General features: G+C 39.4%; 1 protein-coding gene across 1 annotated transcript in view; it reads right to left on the bottom strand.

Moving 5' to 3' along the window:
- Positions 1-25,553, bottom strand: part of PREX2 (phosphatidylinositol-3,4,5-trisphosphate dependent Rac exchange factor 2) — a 232,822-nt gene that overhangs the window by 84,942 nt on the left and 122,327 nt on the right. The window contains exons 21-29 of the mRNA XM_075213618.1: positions 22,610-22,730; positions 22,319-22,503; positions 21,012-21,173; positions 13,429-13,651; positions 11,243-11,450; positions 5,130-5,303; positions 3,453-3,547; positions 1,338-1,420; positions 863-953 (exon numbers count right to left, since the gene is read on the bottom strand). Coding sequence (XP_075069719.1) covers positions 863-953; positions 1,338-1,420; positions 3,453-3,547; positions 5,130-5,303; positions 11,243-11,450; positions 13,429-13,651; positions 21,012-21,173; positions 22,319-22,503; positions 22,610-22,730 — 1,342 coding nt within the window. The remainder of the gene's footprint in view (positions 1-862; positions 954-1,337; positions 1,421-3,452; positions 3,548-5,129; positions 5,304-11,242; positions 11,451-13,428; positions 13,652-21,011; positions 21,174-22,318; positions 22,504-22,609; positions 22,731-25,553) is intronic.

Below are 25,553 nucleotides of genomic sequence, written 5' to 3'. Positions count from 1 at the left end.
TATAATAATAAATGACCCACCGATAAATCTATAAAAAAAGATGCAAACACTAAACCTGACAAAAAATAATGTAATCAATAAAAAGAACTAAAAAGTTCCATGTTTCCAGTTACGATTCCTAAAGAGAGAACAATAATGGCAGTCATGCATACATTTTTTATCGGGCTTGAATTTTAAAATAAACATTAGAATCCTTAGGGGCATATTCATTTAGGTTTCCGGTACGTGGTAATGTGTGTTACAACGGAACCTGTGCAGTATTGCTGGTAATACGGTACCGCAATAACGCAGATTTTCCTACGCAACCCTATGGGGTGCGCATGAAAATCCACGTTATTGCTGTACCGTGGATTGACTCTGCGGCCTATTACGGCGTGTTCCCGCGGACCGGAAACCTAATTGAATATGCCCCTTAAAGCGTTTGTTTGACATCCTCTCCAAATTACTCATGTAATTATCAATTTGGGGCCGTTAGATACAGCCTTTAAATGTGGGGTTTATAGCGCCCTTGTGACACTTCCATAAAGAAATCTTTGCCGTGTTTGAACTTAGATGTTCACATGTATCCCTAAATTTGTCCAGAGGGACATTTGAACACTAGAACACTTTAGATTGTGCACTGATTCACAACCCAACAATCTTTTGTGTTTATCGTAAGATGCAGCTCAGTTTGCAGAGATAGAATTGCTCAACACACTATCAATAATGTTACATGAAAGTTAGGACAAAATGTGGAGCCAGTTGCTGATTTAAACATTAATGATTAAAAGGGAGAGTAAAATGTGGGCCCAAAAGGACATTGGGAGATATATATCGTGATTTGCTGTATTTACAAATAAAAATACTATATATAACTAAGTACCTTGTAGGCTTCGACCAGGTGTAAAGTATTTTGTTTGTTCGAATGCTCTGGCGACAGCTGGTCCCCTCAGAAGATTAGTAATTGACTCCACCTAGTATGATATGAAATGTCATCAATGTCACGGTACAATGAGCGAGATTTATGGATATTCTATTTTGCATTTTAAGTTTAAAGGTCCTTCAAAAGACAAAATACATTGCACCTACAGTACTCACAACTATTGTGCTATTACTACAGTTATTATATTTTCCACACTTATTTAATGAAATATCGGCTATTTGGATAAAATATCCTATACTGTGTAATATCATAGTCAGGGGTGATACGGTAGTGAACTGGGTCTTTTCACAAATGATTATCTGAAAAACTAGGTTTTAAATGGTATTTGGGCCACTTTAGTAAATTATAATTATAAATCCTCTCCTGCACATATCTCTATCTATCTATCTATCTATTTATATAATACATTACCCACCTGACTGAAAAGGTGCTCCAAGCAGCTGTGTAACTTGTCCTGTTTCTCATGAGAAATCCGCACACTTAAAGGCAATTCATCCCCTGTGGTATAAAAGTATCACATGTAATAAAATATGCAGCATGGGCATGTGTTAGATGTTTGAATGTAATCATTTTATGAATCAAGTAGTACCAAACGCAAGTAACATAACAACTTATTTTAATGGGGACCTGTCATCAGTTTGTACGCCCCTCTGCACCTTTCTCTGAGAAGGGGCTCCTGGAATGAGCTCTTCTACTAATTATATAATTTGTCCATGCTCTGCATTGCCAGCGCTGCTTCTCCTCCTGCACCGTACAGCTCCAGGGACTCTGGACCAATATAGAACACTGAGTATGGTAACGCATAGGAGCGCAGTGGCGCTGGGGAGACACCGGTCAGCCCTACAGGAACTCTCACTATCACACACTCAGAGGTGCGTCTCTGTGGTGCTGCCTCCCCTACACCATACTGCTCTCAGTGCTCTGGATTAGTAAAGATCACTGAGGGGCTCATATAAAGTTGTATGTATGTCATTTTCTTTCTCCATACTGCACATGCACACAGAATAAATGAAAGATTTGGATTCATCTTCCACTTGCGGCTCCTTACTCTTAAAGAGGTGGAATGGGGGAGAGAAGGAGTGGCGAAGTACAGTTAGGGCATGTTAATGTAATTGTGGCACCCTCGCAGGAGGAAACAGCAGCAGATTTGCCTGTCAAGGGAGTGCTGAAACCCTGGTGAAAGATAGATGGTGATGATGACGATTGTTCTTAAAAGAAAAAAATCTAAAGTTTTTTTTTCTGATTCAACATTAAAACACCAGTCATCATCATCATCATCATCATCATCATCATCATCATCATCATCATCATCAACATCTATCGTTGCTTTCCTGTTAACTTAAAAGCTCCCTGTACTACTTTACTGATCCAGAGTATTTAGAGCAATGACATACAATCAGGGGAGGGCTGGCAAATTTTAGCCTGGGGGGTAAGAGTCGACTCAGTGGCCTATTTTAATGGAAATAAATGCAGTTGGCCCAGTGGCCAAGCCCAAGCTAGTGCACTATGGGACCGACCCGGGAGCAGTGCCGGATTAACCCGAGGTCTAACTGGGCTATAGCCCAGGGGCCTCGAGCATCCAGGGGGCCCTTCAAAGTCCTCAGCAGCATTATTGATCGGTCCAGGGGCGGGGGCACCACCAGCCCGATCAATGCTGCTGAGCACTGTCACTGTAGTCCTCCATCCCCGACGCTCAGTAATCTGCTTACTGAGGAGATCTCGCGAGAGTTCACCTCAGTAAGGAGCTTACAGCACGCTGGGGACGGAGGACTACAGTGACAGGTAAGCGCTTGGGGGGGCCCTCATGGGGACGGGGGGGGGCCGCGGGTGGCTCACATTGGGGGCCTCACGGGGGAATGGAGGCGCCCTTAGCCCAGGGGCCTCCATTCCCTTAATCCGGCCCTGCCCGGGGGCAGATGACTCCCAGCTTGCCCCTGCATACAGGAGGGAAGGCAGCTCTGGAGGCAAAGAGTACTGACCACATTTTCAAAGCCATCTAGGTAAATAAATTTTACATTTTAAAGTATCTTTTTTTTTTTAAAAAAAAAAAAATAATAATGTTTAAGAGACAGTGATTTCATGTAAGTTCTTAAATGGATGACATTTTGGGGTGCTATAATATTCAACTTTCATATTAAAGTTTCAGAACAGACATCATTACCGACATTAAGTAGAGAAATTACAAAGTTATTGGGGATTATTATAATACTGTCTGTTCTGTTGTTTATAGGCACAGCCATTGTGGTAGTCCCACACATAAGGGGGTTTGTAAGAAGAAAAACTCCTTCAGTGGACATCCCCGTTACAGACAAATATCCTTCTAATGGCAAAACATGCATATAATAAATAATAGAAAATTTAAAAAAAAAAAAACTTTTAAATAAAATGGCAACAGAGAAAGCGCTATTTTCTGATTGACTTGTAGTGGTTTTTTTGTCTATTGTAGAAAAACATGTTTGTTTTTTAAACTATATTAAAAATATAGCCAATATTAAACTAAATTAAAAACATAACATATAGACTATCTTACCAGAATCCATGTCATCGCTGTGTAGGTATGAACTACACTGGCTGCTGCAGACACTTGTAAACGATGCAATTGAGTTTCTATTGCTGTTGCAGTCACTACAAAATAAAAGATAAGGGTATATGTTGTGTTTAAATAAGATCACTTCACTATGTTGACTAGTATCTAAATTGTCCAAAAAAATCACTATAGCATACACACACTTTTCACCAAATCTCTACTTTCATTATTTGATTTGTGGCAAATTTCACTGGTATTTCACTTATATCTCACTCTGCTTGTGTCCCCTGCAGCCGTGTGAACAGGTTATTTCCTCCTGTTAGATCTGGATTAAGTACACTCATTTACTAAAATACCCAAGAATTAATAAAATAGGTATTCTGACCTTAGTCAAATGCCTGCAAAATATACAGTAAATAAAATGTATGGGGCAGAGTGGATATAATTCTATCAGCTGCAAAAGCAAGTTTAACAAGGCAGCATATTAGTAAAGAGCAGTACTTCATACATACCACCCAACATGGCCACCAATTGGGATAGTGTGTGTATGCCCCTATGAATGGGGCACAGCCATGCCATGTTGCGGTGTTCTCCGACCCATGGGGAGGTGCCTAGCACTCCTGATGTGGTAGACTGGCTCTATGCCCCCTCCCCTAAACACACCCTTGCACTGCGACACCCACCAGTGGCAGATGTGCGTGCATACTGATACATTATCATCTTCATCATCACAATTTATTTATATAGCGCCACTAATTCCGCAGCGCTGTACAGAGAACTCATTCACATCAGTCCCTGCCCCATTGGTGCTTACAGTCTAAATTCCCTAACATGCACACATAACATGCACACATACAGACAGAGAGAGACTTAGACTAGGGTCAATTTTGATAGCAGCCAATTAACCTACCAGTATGTTTTTGGAGTGTGGGAGGAAACCAGAGCACAGATAAGGCCATGGTCAGGAATTGAACTCATGACCCCAGTGCTGTGAGGCAGAAGTGCTAACCACTTAGCCACTGTGCTCATCCCTCAGCAGTCTGACAGTCGGGACAAAAGTCCTGACTGTCGGGATGGAGAGACAGCCCCCCAAATTGGGACTGTTGGGAGCTATGCCTTACGTTACAGCCGCCACATGGTATCAAAGAGCAGACTGTAGTGACGTATTTTATCACTGAGCAGTATATTATATAGATTATTAAAATGCAACACATGGTATCACAGAGTATAGGACAAAGGTTATTTTTTATGGTATGAGAATAGAATATGGCACACGTGTAACGGGAAAAGTCTACTGTATGTCTATTATTACAAAAAGAAAGCCCATTAGCTTTGGTTATGACTAAAGGAAAATAATGAAAAAAACATAATGTGTAAATATTATATAAATAATTCATACATAATAACACGTTTCTATGATTAGATGTTTTTGATAAAGCCATACATATACAATGTCTACAAAAATGAAGGATGTTATAATCAGCGTATATAATAGAAAAACAGAAGGTGGCACATCTTTATACATTTTTATTTAACTTAAATTACAATGCTATTTTAGATGTGTCCCAACCTTTACAACTTTATTTATTTTTTTTATACATATATCAGTTCCTCTTATTCATATTGAAAAAAAATTAAGACCTCAAATGTTCTTCTCTTGTATAAGAAATAGAAATTTACCTGTAAGAATCTCTGTTGCTGATGGTATCGTGGCCCGAGTCCTCCTGCTCATCTCCAGCAAGGTTGAAGCAGACTCTCTTCCCGTTCTTCTCTCCTCTCTCATCACTGTCCAGAGCTATTAAAGTCTCAGTTTTCCGCTCACATTTGGGAGAACATGTTATTGAAGACAATAGCCTATCGAGAAAAAAAATATATTGATGATTGATGATGTTTCCGTGGAATGATTATTTTTTTATTGTCCAATAAGTTTTTCAATTTATAGTTCACTAAATGTCCATAAAATTAAGGGCATAAATATTATGTACACAGAATACAGCTGTTGCAGGACCACTTCTTCTGGTAAAGAGTCAAGACATTCCTTCAGTTCTCATTTATTATACCCTTGGAGACCATTAAGTTGTATATTTATTTAGGACACGAAGAATGTCTTATATAAAGAGCTTACACAGTCAGTTTTAACTTGGGAAAAATCTGCTGTGACTGCAGTAAAAGGTAAGAGAAGGTCAGCAAATGGACACCCTGTCACATAGGTGCTATATCAGAGGCAGAACTATTGAACTGTGGGCCCCGGTGCATTGAGGTGGGGAGGAGGGAACCGGGGGTCCCCGATCCTCTGCATCTGCCCTATTATCTCCATGGCCACCTGCCACACCAATGGTAGTTCTGCCACTGTGCTGTATAGAGTCTGTGCTCTGCTTAGTGCATTAACATCAGCACCAAAAGGAAAACCTGCTCTCAGCGCCACTCCTCATGTAAAACCCACAGCTTAATGTCCATAAAAATGGAAGCCAGGTGACAGCCCCTCCTCTGGCACCTCCTTGTGGCTGATACCACCTCCTTGTGGCTGATACCACCTCCTTGTGGCTGATACCGCCTCCTTGCGGCTTATGCCGCCAGCTGGAATCACCAAATGTTTCAGTTCCACTAGACTCTGGAGGACAGGAGCCATGAGTATAAATTCAAACAGAGTTACATTGTGCAGTAAGCACCTGATTGAACATGTGACATAGCTGTCCAATCAGGTGTCACCTTCACTATACATTTCTCTTCAACACCTTCTGAATTTCTACCGACATCTTCAGACTCTGTAGGACTGAAAATCGTGATGGATATAGTAAGCTAACAGTGATGGTCCCAGTGAAGGTCTGTGCTACATGGGACGAGGGGCACTGTTAAGGGATGGATGTAAAAAGAGTGGATGTCAATTTTAAGAAATGCGAATGTTCAGAAACGAATGGAGAAAAATAAAACCAACATATCGCTGCTGAGAAATTAAAAGGAAAATATGGTACACATTTGTAGGATGTGGTGTTCAGGTCAAAGAAAAGAAAAATACCTGCATATCAGAAAGCAAGGGTATGGGTATTACTAGTTGTTGTACTTTACAGGACTGATCTCCTATTAATCATATTAGGTAACTTGTGACAGATGAGAATTGGAAAATCAACTGGAATCCAAAAAAGTCAAATGTGATTGGTTCCCTCGTGTTCAAGCAGCCAGATGGTTATTTTCTGGACTTGTTGGAAGATCCTCTATTCTGGACTGAGAATGATTTCTCTCAAATCTAATTGTGCTGAGTTTTATTATGGAATATGCCACTACACTTTCTTCTTTCACTGAAGTGTTCAGTACAAAGCCAACTATGACAGAAAGTAACTTAAATAAACAATTGCCACAAATCTTGCCTAGGTGCCCTTTAAGGTTAGATTTAAAATACATCAGTGTTTGCCGGTGGTTAGAGCTGCAAACAGTATGTGCTAAATCAACACTTCACACCATGACTTCTGTAACCTGTATGTTCCTGCATTCCCCATGCAGGTCCTATAACTAGATCCTTTGGGGTTTTTCATTTCCTTAACGCAATTTTCTCCATTATAATTGCCAGATGGGTATTACCTGCAATGAATCAGACGCCTGAAGCATTCAGCATATACTCATTCACTGAACAACTGTGCTTTAGTAGTGTTTGTCATGACTCATGAGGAAAATGTATAATTATTAACAAAAATGTATGCATGCTGGGCATCTTTAATGTTAAAAATTATGATAACAGCAACAATAATTCATTTTATCTGTGATCAATAAAACATTGTTATACAAAGTTTTTTTTAAAACCTGTTTTCTTTATACAATTGCACAGGGGGTGACTTATAATTCTAACGCATATGATTTATAAAGGGTTACATTACCCCTTATAGTATGAATAATAAATGAATAGTATGTTTTGGCAAAGAAATTCAACATTTTAACAAAACATTTTCTTTATTTTGGTATTATCAGGTTTGTTTAATAATATTGTGAATTTTCTTTTAGAGGAGAGAAGAAAAGTAAAACTGGCGCCATGTTACACGGCTGTGTCTTGTGACGGGATTCTGTGACAGGAAGTTTGTACATGAGGGGTAAGCTATGGCAGGGCCAGGTGCAGGGGTAATATTGGGAGTATCGTGTCCTTTGTAATCTCTGGCTGAGGAAACTAAAATGGAGGAAGGGAAGAATGAAGCAGAGAAACAGTCAAACAAAGTGTACAAACAAGTGTTAATATATAATTATGTTTATCCCTCTCTGGCATGTGAAATATATTGTTATAATCAACTGTTTATCCAAGTGTTCAAATCACCAATGTATTAGGAAAATACATCCCTTAATATGAAACATTAGTATATTAAAATTCACCAGTTTCATGGCTAATGATCAGGGTCACTGAGAGGAAACTGACAGGGGAGGGCTGGCAAATTTTATCCTGGGGAACAAGACTCGAGTCAACAGCCTAAAAAAATGCAGGTGGCCTAGTAACCCACCCAAGGTAGTCCACTATGTGACCGGCCCAAGGGTCAGAGGACCCTCTGCCCCCCAGCATAGCCAGCCCCTGCCCCCTGACCTCAGGCTCCACGCAGTCTCCTGCCCCCGCATTCTCACCACCCATAATCTGATTTGGATGGGGCCACTGTTGGGCAGAGCCACAGGCCCCAGGCTATCGCCCCATCTACCCCCATTATCGTTTGCCAGGCGTCCAAGGCAGATCCAGGAACTTTGTACACCCCCCTCTCAGCATCCCAGCTAATTATGTCAGATATAAGTATATCTTATACAGCTGTTTACGTATTCACATCAATAATGTGGTGGGCTTTTTACATATATTATACAGGACTTTTACATATATTACTTGTGTATTCTAGTTATGTAATAAAATAAATCAAGTTTACAGTCATATATCAGGGCATCCAGTCATATATCAGGGCATCTGTGGATATTATAGTCTTCTGCTTGAAACCTATCTTAATCCATGCGTGTAAATGGGAGGAATTTGGAGCACCTGGAGGAGACCCATGCAAACATGGGGAGAACATACAAACTCCAAAGCGATAAGGGCCCTCTTCAGAATCAAACTCATGACCCCAGTGCTGCGAGGCCGCAATGCTTGGCATTATAGACATAGTAAGAATCAATGTCATATGATAACACACTAATATGTCCCCTGCTATAATAACTAAAATATTCTAAGGTAGTATAAGTCACCAGTTACCCTAGGGACTTATAAGTAATTGTTGTGCATTATCTTCTAATATAACCTGTAAAATATTTTTTCTGGCTTACTGCACATTGCATTAGTAGGCAAGCAACAACACTGAAGAATTGTGTTTTCTGTTAATAAGGAGAAGTGCAACATTGACCTGTTCCAAATTGAAATTCTGAGCAAAGAACAGTACGTAATAGATAAGAGAGAAGAAAAAGGAACATTCATTAAGAGCAGCTATTGAAACTAACAGTATAACGTGTTTTTGCTCTCATAATATTGTCCTGCTTTTATCTACAGATATAAAAATATAAATCCAATGTTGACAATGGATTAGTTGAGTCTCTTGAAAGCGTAGCACTAACAGAAGATATATCACCACACAAACCTTGCTGAATAACAAACACAGAACATGAGATATTATAGGAGTAAAAAAAAAATAATACATTCATCATAACAAACGCACATGAATCAAGCGCTGTACATCATTTTCTTTATTTACATTGCTTGTACTCTGCCTCTGGTAAGGTCTTTTTTAAGGCATAAAGTAACATTATAAAAGTACAAACTACTTGTCATGTCTACATTTTTATTTCTTATAGATATCTTTTGTCTAAAATGTAAAAGAATACAATAGCAATTTTGTTATTGTGAGTTTGGTAATCTGCATTATTTTTGATGGTGCATAGTAAGCTGTGTTTAATGTTAATTTGTGTCCTGGGATCTGCCAATGTGAAAGTGTCTATAGATATTCCTTGTTGTCAAATTGCCATAAGGTATGCAAGTTGAATAAAACGCACTTGTCTTGTTCCTTCCTTGCTTTCAGGCGATGTACTGTGGATGCAGGGCCGTAACTAGGGCTGTGCGATAGGGGCGACCGCCAAGGGCACAATACTGAAGGGGGGCGCAATTTAGGAATGTTTTAAGTTCATTTGGTTAAAATTGAGGGCTAGGGGGGCGGCATTTGTCTTTGTCGCCCCAGGCGCTAGAATTCTAAGTTACGGCTCTGCATGGATGTATGAAACAAAGAGGTTGGCTTGATTTGATTGCTCCAATAGAGTCATGATTTCATTATTACGCCCCTGCTCACTCAGTGTTCAAGTGAGTCGGCTGAGCTTGAAGATGCGATTGTCATCACAGCACATCTTTACCCAACTGGCAGGCAGATATTCACCTGCTCTTCGGCGTATAAAGGAGTTCAGGAGCTCTCACACTAACCTATTTGTTTTTCGGTGCAAGGAAATAAGGACTTGTAAGTAAAGCTTGTCATTAGCAAAGTACTGCAAATGTAACAATATATTTAATGCATCTGCTGAAGTTAAGCAAATGGATGAAAATGGTTATCAATACATTCTGTACACTAATATTAGTTGCGATGCAATTAGTATGCAATCGAATAATTTTTTTACCAAATAAGTCAAGGTAGTATCGTAGAGATAAAATTAATTATTAGTTTTAACCTGACAATCATTTTCCTCCTTACGCCATTACAGACTCAAGCTCCTCCCAGATGTTTAAAAAGTGAAGTTATTTGAGTGACTGTGACATCATTGGCCCTGTCTGAGTATAAGTCAACCAATCAACACTGTTGAATACTTCACAGCAACTCTGCAAAGATGTCACTCAATCTTTGCCCACTTATTTAAAGAAGCACCTCCCTCCTAACATGGCAAAGTGATACAGAGGAGTGAAAAAGAGCATAGTGTTCATATATAGGTAAGTATATGCATACCAGTTATCACCTGTATATTATTCCTCTCAATAACACACAGCCCTTGATATGCATTACAATAGTGGCTTCTTGCACCTTAAAGCTGCACCAACATAATCTCCCCCCTCCTACCAGTTTGGAACCCTGGGTACTGCTAAATGCAAATTAACCACTAAATTTATTTTGTTAACCAACTTATAATAGCGCCAGAGGAGGTAAACCTCTGGATTGCGACTTGCTAGTTCACACACATATCCCTCTTTTATTTCGTCCGGTGCTGTGAGAGTAGGAGCTACACCAGGTATGTCAAACTCAAAACCCCAATTGGGCCTAATAATCAATGTTTAAAATTGTGTGGGCCGCAAGGAAAAGAAAGTCTCATATGCTAGTTTGTTACCCCCTTTCACCACACTCTGCCACTTCATGATCACACTGCGCCCTTCATGCTGCTTTTGCTCCACTTCATCTGTTTCCCCTGTTCACACTGTGCCCTCCATTATGCTGCTTTTGCTCCCCTTCACTTACCTTTCTATTGCCTTCTTTCTTTGGATTTCTTCTCTTCTGTCTTGTCCGGCTCTTCTCTGTGCGCTCCTCATTGAAAATGTCGGGCGTGAGGACATTCAGTGTGATAGGAGGAGAGGAGGGTACCGGCGCGTCACGTGAGTATTTTTCAAAAAAAAATAAAAAAATATTCTGTGCTGGCGGCTCTGGTGGGGCCACAAAAAGTAGAGGTTTGGGCAGCATATGGCCTGCGGGTCATGAGTTTGACACCCCTGAGCTAGAGGAACAGATCAATACCTAGCTGAATAATGATGGCATAATCCTGTATACTACAAAACACAGAGTTTTGATGCACAAATCTAATAGTGACAAATATTAAATACTTACTCATCAATAAGAGACACGCAGGTCTCTACTTCTGCCAGTGCGGACTGCAGTTTGCATAGCAACTTATGGTGAATATCTTGTGTTTCCAAATCTTCAGCTCTAAGTAGGTATCGCAAACCATGGCCATCTCGCTGACCAAGTGAATGTCCCGAAGGTGCCGCCATCGTGGTTATGGTATGTTGTATGTACACCATAGGATTAAGTTTACCTAAACAACATCAAGAAAGGCTATGTATGAAACAGCAACTGCACAGATGTATAACAGTAATAAACATACACACAAGTAGTTGAAATTACATTTGCTTTGTTAGGGAGCATCTTTGCAATGCTCTTTTATTATCTACACTACGCAAGAAAATTGGCAGCTATAAATGATTGGTTGCTAAAGTTATAACGTTAGAAAACATATTTTCAATTATAATAAATTGTGCCAGGAAGCAATATACTAAATAATAATGTAGCATTTACTGCAATAACCATAAGAGGATTGAGAGGGGTGTTTAGAATGTTAGAGTCTGGTGTAGGCGGAGCTATCTCTCTTCAGCTCCGCCTTCCTCCTGCACAATGCTGTTCTAAGAGGTTTTTATTGGCTCTTATGTTTGAGAGATGGTGTCAGACAAGTTGTATTATTTGCATCTTTGCCACACTAACTGTTGGGAGGGGGGTGAGTAATAAATAGCTCAGATAGTTGCCTTTTGGTCAATGTGTACTGTTGTTTTGGTACACAAACTTTCAGGGCACTGACTAGTGGCTAGGCAAAACACTACTTCTTCCCCTAAATGACACTGCCCCGTAATTCTGGGGTTCCCTCCTCAGCCAGTCTTGGAAGTCACTCGCTATCTCTTCAGGGTCAGGATACCCTTCTGCCTTCAACTGCTCTTCGCACCTCCCAGCCTCTTGTAGAACACACAATGGTCTCACACTTGAGCCTCTACTCAGCTCCTCGCTGAATTGTATCCTCAGCTCCTTGCTGTTCCTCCTTCTGGCAGATTCCAGTCTCCTAGGAAAGTCTGGTTCTATATGGTCCTCTCTATTGTCTGGCTCTAAATGGTCCTCTCTATTGTCTGGCTCTATATGGTCCTCTCTATTGTCTGGCTTTATATGGTCCTCTCTATTGTCTGGCTCTATATGGTCCTCTCTATTGTCTGGCACTATATGGTCCTCTCTATTGTCTGGCTCTAAATGGTCCTCTCTATTTTCTGGCTCTAAATGGTCCTGACTGTATTCCTGCTTCCCGCAGGACACAGCTCCTTACTGAGTCCTATACTGAGCTGTAGAGAGGAATGATCACACACATTTGTAATCCTGTACATGTAGCAAACTAACACCGACTAGCCTGTAACCATCAGGGGACCCGCTAATTTGGGATATCTCCACAGCAGGCAAGTAAAATTGCTTATTTCATTTTATCATATTTAAAGCAGGTTGAATGTTACACCCCAGGTTGGGTGAAACATTCAACCTACTTCGATCACCATTTACCAGTTCTTTTTACCAGGGTTCGTCCTATAGCCCATGTCAAAAACAGGGTAAAGGTTAGATGGAGTAGAGACTGAGATAATCTCCAGTTCTCTGGAATGGTTAGCAAATTAAAAATGAGCAAACTGCTGTAAATATCCACTTCCTTGCTCCTTTGTTCATAGCTGATGCTGTATAAGAGTACTTAAGACCTCATTTAGAGTCAGATACAAAGTCCGTGTAAGAAGTGTAGGAGTGGGAGTGTGCCGCAGTTTGCTAGGGTATTACGAGTGGCAAGCAACCCCAGTTGCGTCCCACTCTTAATACCCTACAGAGCTGTGAGCAGTTCCTGCAGCTAGCTAACGCTTGCACCACCTAATTCCTACCGCACAGCTTTAGCCCTGTTTTGATGTGTGTTGCATCTGCGCCTCACTGCGACTAGGATGTATTTACATGGTCACTCCTTCACAATTTCATGTTCCTCCCATTCTCTCGTAGTGAGCCGCAAGCTGTCGCAAGTGTTAATTGCGTCCAAGATGCAGGCGGATTTGGGGCTTTCTGCACATGCGTGATAGTGGTTTTTTGTTGGATGCGCCTAAAACGGACTTTGCATCCGACTCTAAATGAGGTACTAAATGTGAATTAAAGTTTCAATAACATCAAATATGTAGAAGATAATCTTCACAATATATATTTACATTTAATAAATATATGTATAAACCTCTCACCTTGTTCTGCATTTTTATTTTCCTTGTCCTGGGATGATTGCTTTCTGTTATCCAGCTGTACCCCAAAAGCACTGCCAAGAGATGTCAAAGTTTTGGGGTATGAAACCTCCATCACATTGAAATGGCAATTTGTAGGACAGAAATCACTGCTATGGAGAGGAGATATCTTTGATTTTGCTTGTTTGAACGTCGGCCAGGCTCGGTTTTTCAAAACCCTTGAAAACTAAATTCAAATAAAAATATATTAATACAATTAATTGAAAGGACAAACCAAGGTTTTCCATTCACAATATGACCAGTCTAGTAGTCTTTAAGTAAATGCATATTGTTCCATTTGTGTATTTTAGGTCACATTATGAAACTTACCTATTTATTAATATAGGGAGTTGGTATTTGGATCTACAGTAAGAGCAGTATTGAGTTTAGAGTGTTGCTTTAGGCATTCAATGCTCATCTTTGCAATGGTTTAATGAAAAGCTACAAAATATATTCATGAACAATATTGCATTAGTGTGTACACTGCAGCAATGAGCGATTATCTTTCCAAATCTCATCGTAACATTTTATTTAATTTTTAAACTGAACTAAAAATCTCATTCAACGATGGAACGTTGTTGTTTCAATTTCGCAGTGTGTAACGCGCTCATGATAAGGATCCTCATAGAGTTTACAGAGTCATGTTCTTTTCAGCCGATGGTTATGACAGATGAAGAGCACAGATCTGAAGGTAAATCTTGTAAAACGTGTACAGTGTGTACACATGAATCAATATGCTGATTGGGACTTTTTTTTTTTATCAGTCGTTGGTAAAATCATATATAGATAACATATCGGGAGGACATTTCTGTAGTGGGTACGCAGCCTAAAGCTGGGTACACACTACAGAAATTTCGACCAACTTTTTATGCCGAGCGATTTTACAAGCGATCGATGTTACGATCGCTCGGTCCATGGACTGCATACACACTAGCCTTGTTTAGGACGATAAAGGGAAGAGCGGACGTCCCTTTAGCAACTTTTTACAGCCATGTTGTTGTGAGCAATGACTGTAATTTCGTACTCACTGTTGTGGATCGGTGGGAAGTTTATACACACTGCACAGCGGAAACGAGATTGGAACGAAAATATTAAACGGTACGACCAACCAAATAAGGCGACAATCATCCATTTGGGCAGACTTTCGACCATTGTGTCACTGCACACACTGACCCGACTTTTGAACGAGAGGTCGTATGTCAGCTGATTTAGCCGATTATTGGATGAAAACTGTGTAGTGTGTACCCAGCTTAAGTCTCCTTTATCCAGAGCCAGCCCCAATCTGTGATGTCGAAGTTATGTGACTCATCACACTGGTTGTAGCTGCAACACCACTTTTGACCACCGAGTGGTCGATGAGGATGACCTTCATTCAAACCATATTTCTGCCCAATGTAGTTTGTAGATTTCACTGGGGAAGAATTCATATATACCATACCTGTGAGCTTATTACATGTGTGCAGTGGAGGGCTGGCAAATTTTAGCCCGGAGAGCAAGACTCAACTCAGCAGCCTATTTTAAAGGAAATAAAAAGCAGGTGCCCTGTGACCCAGCCCAAGGTAACCCACTATGGGTCTAACCAGGGGGGCAGATCATCCTCATCATCATCACCATTTATTTATATAGTGGCACTAATTCCTCAGAGCTGTACAGTGAACTCACTCACATCAGTTCCTGTTCTATTAGGGCTTAGAGTCTAAATCCCCTAACATACACACACACTCACACACACACACACACACATATATATAGAGACAAGGGTCAATTTGTTAGCAGCCAATTAACCTACCAGTATGTTTTTGGAGTGTGGAAGGAAACTGGAGCACCCGGAGGAAACCCACACAAACACGGGAAGAGTAAGTGTATGATGACACCCACGGAACTGTGTTTGCCCCTGTGATACATTCTATTTTACTATATCTTTACATTTGCCCCTTTAGTAGCACATATTTTCAAGAAAAAGGCAAATTTATGACATTATTATAAAACAATGAAAGATAAAGAGTAACAAAATTAGAAACAAAACATGGTAGAACATCAGGGGGGTCAGGTAGAGTATTTGCAACCCGAACGTAACTAGAAAAAGACACAGATGTGAAAAAGTGCATTTATGGACATATGTTCAGTCAGACGCATCACAAGATGCTTCTAACTCTATAATATTTGGTTTATGTCAGGAGAAAAAAAGTGTGTATACTTATGCCCTGTTGTTTTCCCTTATAAAAATGAAATGGGAATCTTCTTTCCTGCTGCATTCCAAATGGAAATATCAATTAATTAATGTGATAGCAGCAACTTCATATAATATAGCAGCTGCCCTAAGGAATAAAGAACTATCAGCAAAAGCGGTCAATCCGCAATCAGCCAATCAGAAGTGCGAGCTAGTGCTGCTATTATCATCAACATCCCTGAGTTTCTTAGCACCAGCCCTCTAACACCCACAATGGATAAGGTGTAATTGTGTCTGTGTCCAGGCCTATCGCAAGTACATTAACATGCCCTTACTGTACTCGATGTACACTCGCTCGCCACTTCCCTGTTACCACTCTGCCTCTCCAGTCATAAAGAAGAGTAAGTGTAGGATGCAACACAACATGTGTACGTCTATCTGGTGAGCGCACGCAGGGCTGCCATCATGGGGGTACAGGAAGTACAGCAGTATGGGGCCCTATGAGCCCTGGGAACAAACAGATTTATAAGGGGAGCAGTGAATTAAGGGCCATACCGGGCTCCATTTCTAGGCAGCAGCTGCTCCTGCGATGTAATGGAGAGGAGAGGCCTCCGCAGTCTGCCCCTTGTAGGCAGCACATCTGACTCCACTTCCAAGATGCCGGGGCCCCATGGCTGCCGCCTGTTGCTCCAGTCCCCATGTGCACATCTTCCAGACAGAGAGGTTCCCGTCTCCCGGACAGAGCTGCGACAAGGCAGAAGGCTCCCTTGGCAACTTGTAATTAATAACGTCACAACGCTGCCAATGGAGAGGAGCCGAAGGGAGCCAGTAAGAAGAAGCAGAGAGATAGGAAAACTACTGTAGGGGCTAGATAGATGTGGAGATGGAGGGTGACTGTATAGAACAGGGGAGGGGGTCAAATGTTGGGTAGAAGATAACTTAAAAATGGGGGTGGGGTAAGAAAAGGAAGGAGGAGGGCCCTGTCTGTTATATTTGTACTGGGCCCCACAATTTCTGGTGGCAGCTCTGTGTGCAGTATAAAAATATGTATTTTACACATATAAAACATACGTCCCATTCTACATGAGCCCTCGGTGTGAAATCAGATATTACTATTAATAATTACTATCAAATATTTTTTATAACATATAAAATAAATTAGTAAAATCAAACTATGCGTAGATTACAAGTAGATTACAAGACAAGCTTTGTTTTTCTGATGGAGAGAAAAGAAAGTAGCAACTGTTGGATTCATTAAATCCAAAAATAATATAGGTAACATAAATGAGTAGTACATTAGCCATTGGCTATAAACTGTCTCATCTATTTATTGTTATGTTTTATTTGTTTGATTATGATTTGTAATTTTTATTCTATTTGGCTAAAATGTTAGGCTGTGTTTCAAAATGAAATCATTTTTGGCATAACCAAAATTTCCATAGTGTAGATATAACAGGGACACAATTGTATCAAATAAAGATGTGTCTCTTTGTTGAACCTAACTATGGCTAATCCCTCCACAGGACATCAAACAATGTAAACATCCTTAAAATATGGACAACAGACAGCTGGTGGAGCAAAGAAACACTTCATTTCTCTAACCACAGTCCAGATGAACTGTAATACTCGATACTGCATCTATCTACAAAAAAGACCCCAGACTGTATATAAATAGGTCTGTTCTGGGTACTAAGGACATTTGCTGAAATTTTTTCTCCAACATAATCTTGTTATTTAAATCTCCCACATGCTCCACTCTAAAGAGACCACATTCCGGAATGTAATTTAATCAGGTCACATTCTACAATTTAGGGGTTTTTCAATCGTGACTCTCCAAACATCTGGGACATTTCAAGTGATACCAAACCTCTAGTAAGAGCACAATGTACGGATAAGATGTACCACAAATAGCCTATTTTTAGAACGTAACTTTCTCACACAAAATGTTCAAGCATTCAATGCAATTTTGGTTACTATGGATACATAGTACCTCAGAACACAGCCTTTGTAAAGCGCTTAACTACTTCAGAATGGATAGGTTGCCGGCAATACTGACTTTGTCTATATCAATGACAAAGGCTAATGATGGATTTGATTTATAAGAGAGGGTTAACGTCATGACACAAATATCGTGCACGTGATTTATTTTTAGCAGTATCCACTCAAGCAAAACACAAAGTAAAAGGAAGCTGCGGTTCTGTAATGAATCTTGATTTACAGTATTTTCATATTCTTAATTACCCTAAAATCGATGTTTTTAGATCTATGGATGAAAGGGCCTAATTTGGTTGCCTAAAATATACCATTTGAAAATGGAGATAGAAAACTGGCATAAAGGAGACAGGCCACATTATGACGAAAGCAAATCATCTAGACCACTATTTCTGTAAATCTTTAGAAGTGACAGTAAAAACTCTAAGCTTAAGTACCTCCTAAAACAGTGTCTTTATTTACAAACGGTAGTTACTAATTGATCCTTCTAGAAGCAATTTCAGTTTAGAAAGATTTCACTCAGGAAACTTGAGTCCCTTATAACCAAGGCTGGCACAGCATGGTAAGGCTGGTTACCATGGCAGGAGGGCGCCTGCGCTGTAAAGTTTTTTATAAATACTTGACCATTTGCGCGCCTATAAATTTGTCATCTTGACCCCTCAAATTTCAATATCTGACCCCACAAGACAATCTTTAGTTATTGCATTTGCACACAATACAATATGTATTACTGCGGCTAGCCACATTTGTAAGGAAAGCTCTGATTTGCCTAACTTCTCCTATTTAACAGAGGAAAGTAATCCAAATCCATCTTGATAAGCCATGCATGGGCTTTCATCTATACTGACGCAATCACACAAAAATAGTTGCATAACACATTTGTGAAGCTTAGTAAATGATCTTTACTGACTAAGTGAATGACATATTATTTAGAAGTAAGTGGGTGTAATTCAGTGGAGGGCTGGCAAAGGTTAGTCCATGGGAAGACTCGACTCAGCAGCCTATTAGGAACATTTTAAAGGAATAAAATGCAGGTGGCCCAGTGACCCAGCCTAAAGTAGCCCACTATGGGACCAGCCCAGTCTGCTTTTATAATTCCCATTTAACATTAGACTAAATTCTTGGTAACACGGTGGGCTAACTAAGTACCCATACTTGTACCCATACTTGTAGAGTGTGCACTGCCTTAGGCCATTTGGAAGAAATATACTGTGGTTGTAACTTAAATCTGAAAGCAATATTTATCATTTTCTGCTTCACTGAACATACTGTCTATCCATAATACTGAAGTATGTCTTTGGTGAATCATAGCGTAATGCCAGAAGTCACAGTGTTTGTACTATGACAGCATATTAGTAATTGATTTAGTCCATATATATGATACCCCACATAAAATGCAAGAAAAGTGCAAAGGTTCTTATCTGTACAACTGTCTAGGGTCATGCATGCCTGTTTGTTGGGTTATTGGGCACCTCATTGGGCATTACATCAATGTGGGTGTTCACCAGCTGCAGTATGGGGTGCACCTACTATATCTTGATATCTGGCAACATGATCTGTTCATGCTGTCTGATAGATGAACAGTTACTCATCACCTGTTATAGGTTGCTGTTACCTGGGTACTCCCATCTGTTGTTAATCTGTTTACCAACCTTGCCTGAGGGCTCAACTTTGATTGATTTCCAACAGCCCTGACTTTTTGCTGCTTGTGATAATACATTTACCAGCTGCGTTTGTACTTTGATGTCTAATCTGATTCATGGCCCAGGTTTTTTTTTTACCGTGGTTTTCTCAACAATTTATTAATACTTTTAACATGAGTAGTAATTACCAACAACTCAAAAGTATTAGGGGCAGCGGAGTACTGTCAAGTGCATGGAAGCCAACTTTTCAAAATAATTGCAGGAGCTCAAGCAATGCCCCCCTTTATGATACAACACCAGCTTAGTGTTAACGTGTCGTAATGCTAGTGAAAATGTAAGTGAAGACATATGTATACTGGTAGGTTAATTGGCTACTATCAAAATTGAACCTAGTCTCTGTCTGTCTGTCTCCCTTCTCTGTCTGTCTGTCTCCCTTCTCTGTCTGTCTGTCTCCCTCACTGTGTGTGAGTGTGTGTCTACATTAGGGAATTTAGACTGTAAGCCCCAATGGGGCAGGGACTGATGTGAATGAGTTCTCTGTACAGCGCTGCGGAATTAGTGGCGCTATATAAATAAATGGTGATGATGATGATGATGATGTAAAAAAGGGGGTGACATAAGAGATCATTGTTTCTAGTTCCAGAATACCCACTACCACTGTTACCAGAGTTTACTAGTACTGTAGAAGTATTCCGGTTTTTGGAATACTTGGTGTTCTATCCACATGTGTTTACCATGTGTAAAAGCATATGTAAGCCAAATTTCCAAATGCTAGTTTGACATAAATTTTCACTGGCATTTTCACTAGCGTCAAAAAAACGCTACACAATGCTATGGCAACCTGGCCTAAAGGCTGTCATTTTGTATTTTTATAATAAATAATATATCAAGAAAGGGCCTTTAATATATACATTTAATTAAAATACTTTTTAAGGAAAAAAAATACAAGCTTTTGCCTATATAATATAAACATGTTATTATCGCTTAATATGTTTTATTACATTAATCAAATTTGTATTTTTATTTTAAAAAAGTACAGCCTTATGAAACTAAAACCTGTACATTTTTAATAAAAACTCAATTTTCATTACATTAAAATGAAGTAAAAAGAGATTTGGTAACAAGAGTTACAATGTAATGTGCTATGGAAATTGCTGCCATTATATAAATGAGTATAAATAAATAAATGTTGATGATATGCAACATACTCAACACTTCTCCAACAAGGGGGCGGTACTTGGCAGCAGCAGTAACCAATCAGGAAGTACAGTCACATCAGCGACTCCCTTAATGGTTGCTCGTCTAGGCACCAGGAAGGTAGAGAAAGTCTCTACAAGCAGAGGCAGAAAATTTGGGAATGCTCAAGCATCCACCGACTAAAGCTGGGCACATACTACATGATTTTCACCCGATTACCGTGCCAATCACACGATAAACGAATATGAGATCTGATATCGCATTAGTGTATACGCTCCCACGATCATGTTTTATCGTACCAAAGCACATTGTATTGTTTAGTTTCATTTTATAATCAGACTAAAGCACAGATCTGAAGGTAAATTGTGTAAAATCGTGTATAGTGTGTACACATGAAGCGACATGCTGATCGGGACTTTCAGTCATTGGTAAAATCATTAAAGATATTATATCTAGCTCTAAGGAAAAAGGAGGAGATTCTATAGGTGAACACTAGTTACTTGTGCTCACAGAAAGGGTACTGGGCAGACTGACATCACACATACCTTTCTGTAACTAGCGATCCTCCTGTACATGTGCTCAATTTTCTCTCGACAGATGATGGAGAACTTATTCTGAAGCTCAGGTGGGATGACTTCATGTAAGGAGTGCAGGTTGCTGCAGTTGTGCACAAACTGTTCGTCACTTTTAGCGAGGGCGTCTAATATCTGCATGAGACCGGAGACAAGAGGGTTTATTTCTTAAAAAAATCAGTTTGCCTAGAAAAAATAAAACTGTTGGGTTTTTAGTAATAGTCACTATTGTTGTATTGTGCTGTTTAATATATATTGGAATGTATTGGTAATATGAGCAGTGAAGCTAAATCTCCTTGATTTGTGGGTAACCAACTGTGGTTGACTGACAAAGTGGGGAAGCAGCTCATCATCTGTGTCTTTTAATAGAAGCAAATGCTCTCGGTGATACACAGAGTTGTGTGGTTTATGTATGAGTGTATTATTCAAAAACCACAAAAACTCAATGTACTAGAGTACATTTGGTGTAGTCATTAAAACAGACATAAAGAGAGTTGCTCCCCAGCTTTGACTGTTGCCATTCAACCACAGTTGGCTTCCCACAAATCGATCTGGGACTTCAGCGTGAGGGCTTCCACTATTTGGTTAACAGCAAACCACCCACAAAGTTGCACAGTCCAGAAAACCACTTAATAATTCCTCTCGATTTGCAAACATCTTGAAAGAATGATCGGAATCTATCCTTAAAAAGTCGGTTGATCTGGATTCAGCAGGGATCTGGATTATTTGAAAACTAGCATTCCAAGTTCCATGTCTCCAGTGACAAAACTGAGCTTACTTTAGAAATAAAGGGACATATGAGCTGTTATTCAGAATTAGTTTAATATAATTATACATTTCTAATAAAGGCCATTTTGATATGGTTTCATTCTCTTACAGGTTAGTGTGAACAGAGTAGACATTGACTAATGCAAAGTGCACTTTTGGTGAAGTATTGTGAAGTACATACACTTATTTATAGCGTTGTGAAGTATAGTATTAGCGTTGTGATGTATAATATTATATATAATACTTATTGACCTGACATGGCTTGACGTCACTTTATAAAAGATATGGAAGTTCTCCACCTTTTGACAAAAGCTGAAGATCTGGCAACATCTGATTTATACCATGGATGACAAACGTAACTTGTGGGAAAATAAAATGTCGTCCTGCCTAGTGAAGGAAAATATTTAACAAAGAGAAAGGAGATGGTGCTGTTGGACTGGACTCTTTGGGGGCCACTTATGTACGTTTTGCTATAACACAGACATTCCATTTAGGTTTTCAGCATGTCTCACCTTGGCGCTTAAACTAAAGAAGCCCTTTGGTTCAACCATCTTCTCCACCACATGACACTTGATTCCTGCAGTGCTGTCATATTCATAAATAACTCCGTACTCCAAGTGAACGTTATCTATTGTGAGGCTCACGTGTTCCTTCTTCCCATCAATTATTGCCATGGTGCTAAACTTGTCAATAACCTCTTGAATGTAAAACAGATAGGAATGAATGATGGACTCTCTGGGAAATTACAATGATGACATATGATGAAAAAGAACAGGTCAGCAATAATTATAGCTAAACCGTACCTTCTACTTTGCAATCAAATCCATCTCCGTCATTGTCTCCTAAGGGTTTAGGAGTAGCAGGCTTTACAATATCTTCCTTGGCACTCTCAATACTGTCATATATCCACTGTATGGAATCTTGCTAAACACACACAGCCAAAAAAATACAGTTTTATTAGCGCATACAAATAAATTAGACATCATGAATGTATTTTATTCTGATATATATGTATCCATTTAATGTTCCACTACAGAAAGCAAACGGTTTCATAAAAACTTAAAAAAGACTGTTTTTTTTAGAACCTGCCCTTAATAGTAAACTGGTAGGAAACAATTTGTGTCTGATAGCAATGTAAGTAGTAATGGATGAAACAATATTGACCAAAGAGAACCTCACCAATTCAAGCAGACAAGAGAAAAAATAAATCAGCAACAAGTACACTGTTCAATAAAAAATATGCTACTGTTACTCCTATTTAACCATGTTTAATAACAAGTGGTGTAAATCCCATGTCCATTGATAGGGTACTAGCAGGTTTGTATCATTTCTGCAATCTATCCCACTGTGGACACAGAAATAATTGGCCATTATTTTGTAGATAACCATTTTATTTGTTTTATTCTATGATATAAAAGTTTTTCTTTACTTCTTGTCCCAGAATGTATTAATAAGTTCAAGATTATATCAACCTCAGGACTTAGATACCTGTACAAGCTTTAACCTACCACGGAGAAAGATTGTGTGAAATTCTACAAAAACTATTCCACCCTCTGAGGCCTAGGTGGTGGAAGCCTATCATATTATTTTGTCCTATAGCTAAGTCCCATTAATATGTAAGGGAAGGTGTAAGGGCTCAAAGCTCTGGTCCCTACTGACTGCTGACTTTGGATTCTGTATTCTGTATTTTTTCATTTTCTACAGTTAATCTACCCTGTTGCATTCTCCAGCAGTTAATGATCTGCACCAGTGGACTGGCCTTTAAAACTCTGGCTTTCACTGAAACCATGGCCAGATCAATTTTGAGCTTATGCTGCCAGGCGACTACCGTTTCTGTGATTCTGTCCTGATCCTGTTCCTATAATCCTGAGTTCCTGATCCTGTTATTGTGAGTCCCTGATTCTTTGTTACCTGTGTCCTGGATCCTGACACTCTGCTGCCTATATGCTGTCCTCAGTTCCTGACACCTGACTACCTGTGTGCAATCCTGATCTACCTCTGTGGCCTAGGAACATCCAACTCTTTTCAATTCTTGTGTGTCTCAAGTATAATAAATACCGTATATACTCGTGTATAAGCCGAGTTTTTCAGCATACTTTTGTATGCTGAAAAAGGGCACTCGGCTTATACACGGGTGAACTTACCTGGTGTCCGGTCCCTCGGCTTCAACTTCTGCATATGTGTTCCAACACAGGAAGTTCGGCATTTGGAACGCAAACTTGCGTTCCAAATGCCGAACTTCCTGTTGTTGGAACGCATATGCGTTCCACTGCGGGGTGGATTTACAAGCCGTTCGATCACATCTTCTGGGTCTCCAGGTTTTGCCTTGATTTAAACAGCACCAGTACCTCTTCTACTTCTTAATGATGGTTCTGACAGGGTAAGTTCCTAACTGGAAGCATTTTGCTATATTTGTATAGCTTTTCTCTGCCTTGTAACTCTGAGTTACCGTTGTTTTGAAGTCCTCAGTCAGTTGCTTAGAAGAACTTGCATGCTTGTTGAGAGGAGGCATAATATCCTTATATATTTTCTGACTCTCTCTCTCTCTCTCTCTCTGATTTTATAATCATTTATGAATGTTCCTTGTCATCTAGCTAAAAATGATTTCATAGATTGAACCTATCATTTTTATTTAGGTTTTTAAATTAGCGCTCTTTTCCACCCTAGGCTTATACTCGAGTCAATAAGTTTTCCCAGTTTTATGTAGTAAAATTAGGTGCCTCGGCTTATATTCGGGTCGACTTATACTCGAGTATATACGGTATTTCAACATTTCACTGATCTCTGACTTGTGACATACTTTCTGACACATCCCTAGCAGGAACATGCCCGGTAAGTAAGTTCCATATGGTGAGTGGGATCACCTACACATACCCATAAAAGGAAATTGCTTTGACATGTGTAGCAGGAGACTTCTCTGAAAACCATAGCAGAGAAGGCACTTGCATTGGGTTAAACAATTGCTTGCAATATATACTTCAAACCCTTGCTGCTTTGTTTAATTTATACCTATATCAATAAAGAGTAAACAGCCCTTGATCTATGAGTGATCTTACAATGCTCTCCGCTCTGAAAACATGTTATTCACACCTAACAAAGGTGGAAAAAGTGCGGCCTACAGCTGTCTAGTGCCTTTTGTATGGTTACTTCTGCTTATTTAGCAATAAAGAAAATTATATTTTTATTTATTTAAATATATTCAAGCAGGTTGCTAGAACACTGTCTGATTTATTGTTAAGACCTAAGCAGCATTGAGCGTGCAATAAATTGAAAAATGTAATTATCCTTGGTTATTTGTAAAGATTGGAAGTGTTTTAGTGATAAATCTATTGTAATTAATTGAAGAAAAATTGAATGTTCTAGTCAAATGTTACATTTTTATCTCTATATTTCCAAACAAAAGTTTCTGTACATCATAACCTTGTCATAATACTGACTATGATACATTTTGTATAATATTATATTGTAAAACATTTTGTATCATTTTTATCGTATACTACACAAAACTACATTTAAAAGCATGAGTGTCTAGAAGAGAAAATAACCTGGATTCCTTTAACGTTCAATTTTATTAAGACATCAGATAAGAATTATACCGTATCACTGGTGAAAGACAATGGGCCTGATTCATTAAGGAATGTATGGCAAAAAATGAGTACGTTTTCTTCTGGACAAAACCATGTTAAAAAAGTAAGGGGTGCAAATTAGCTTATTATTTTGCACATAAGTCAAATACTGGCTGTTTTT

Source organism: Mixophyes fleayi, chromosome 5 (assembly GCF_038048845.1).
Source record: "Mixophyes fleayi isolate aMixFle1 chromosome 5, aMixFle1.hap1, whole genome shotgun sequence".
NCBI classification, from domain to species: Eukaryota; Metazoa; Chordata; class Amphibia; order Anura; family Limnodynastidae; genus Mixophyes; species Mixophyes fleayi.
The sequence above is the reverse complement of the archived record's forward strand: the minus strand, read 5'-3'. Positions and strand labels throughout refer to the sequence as shown.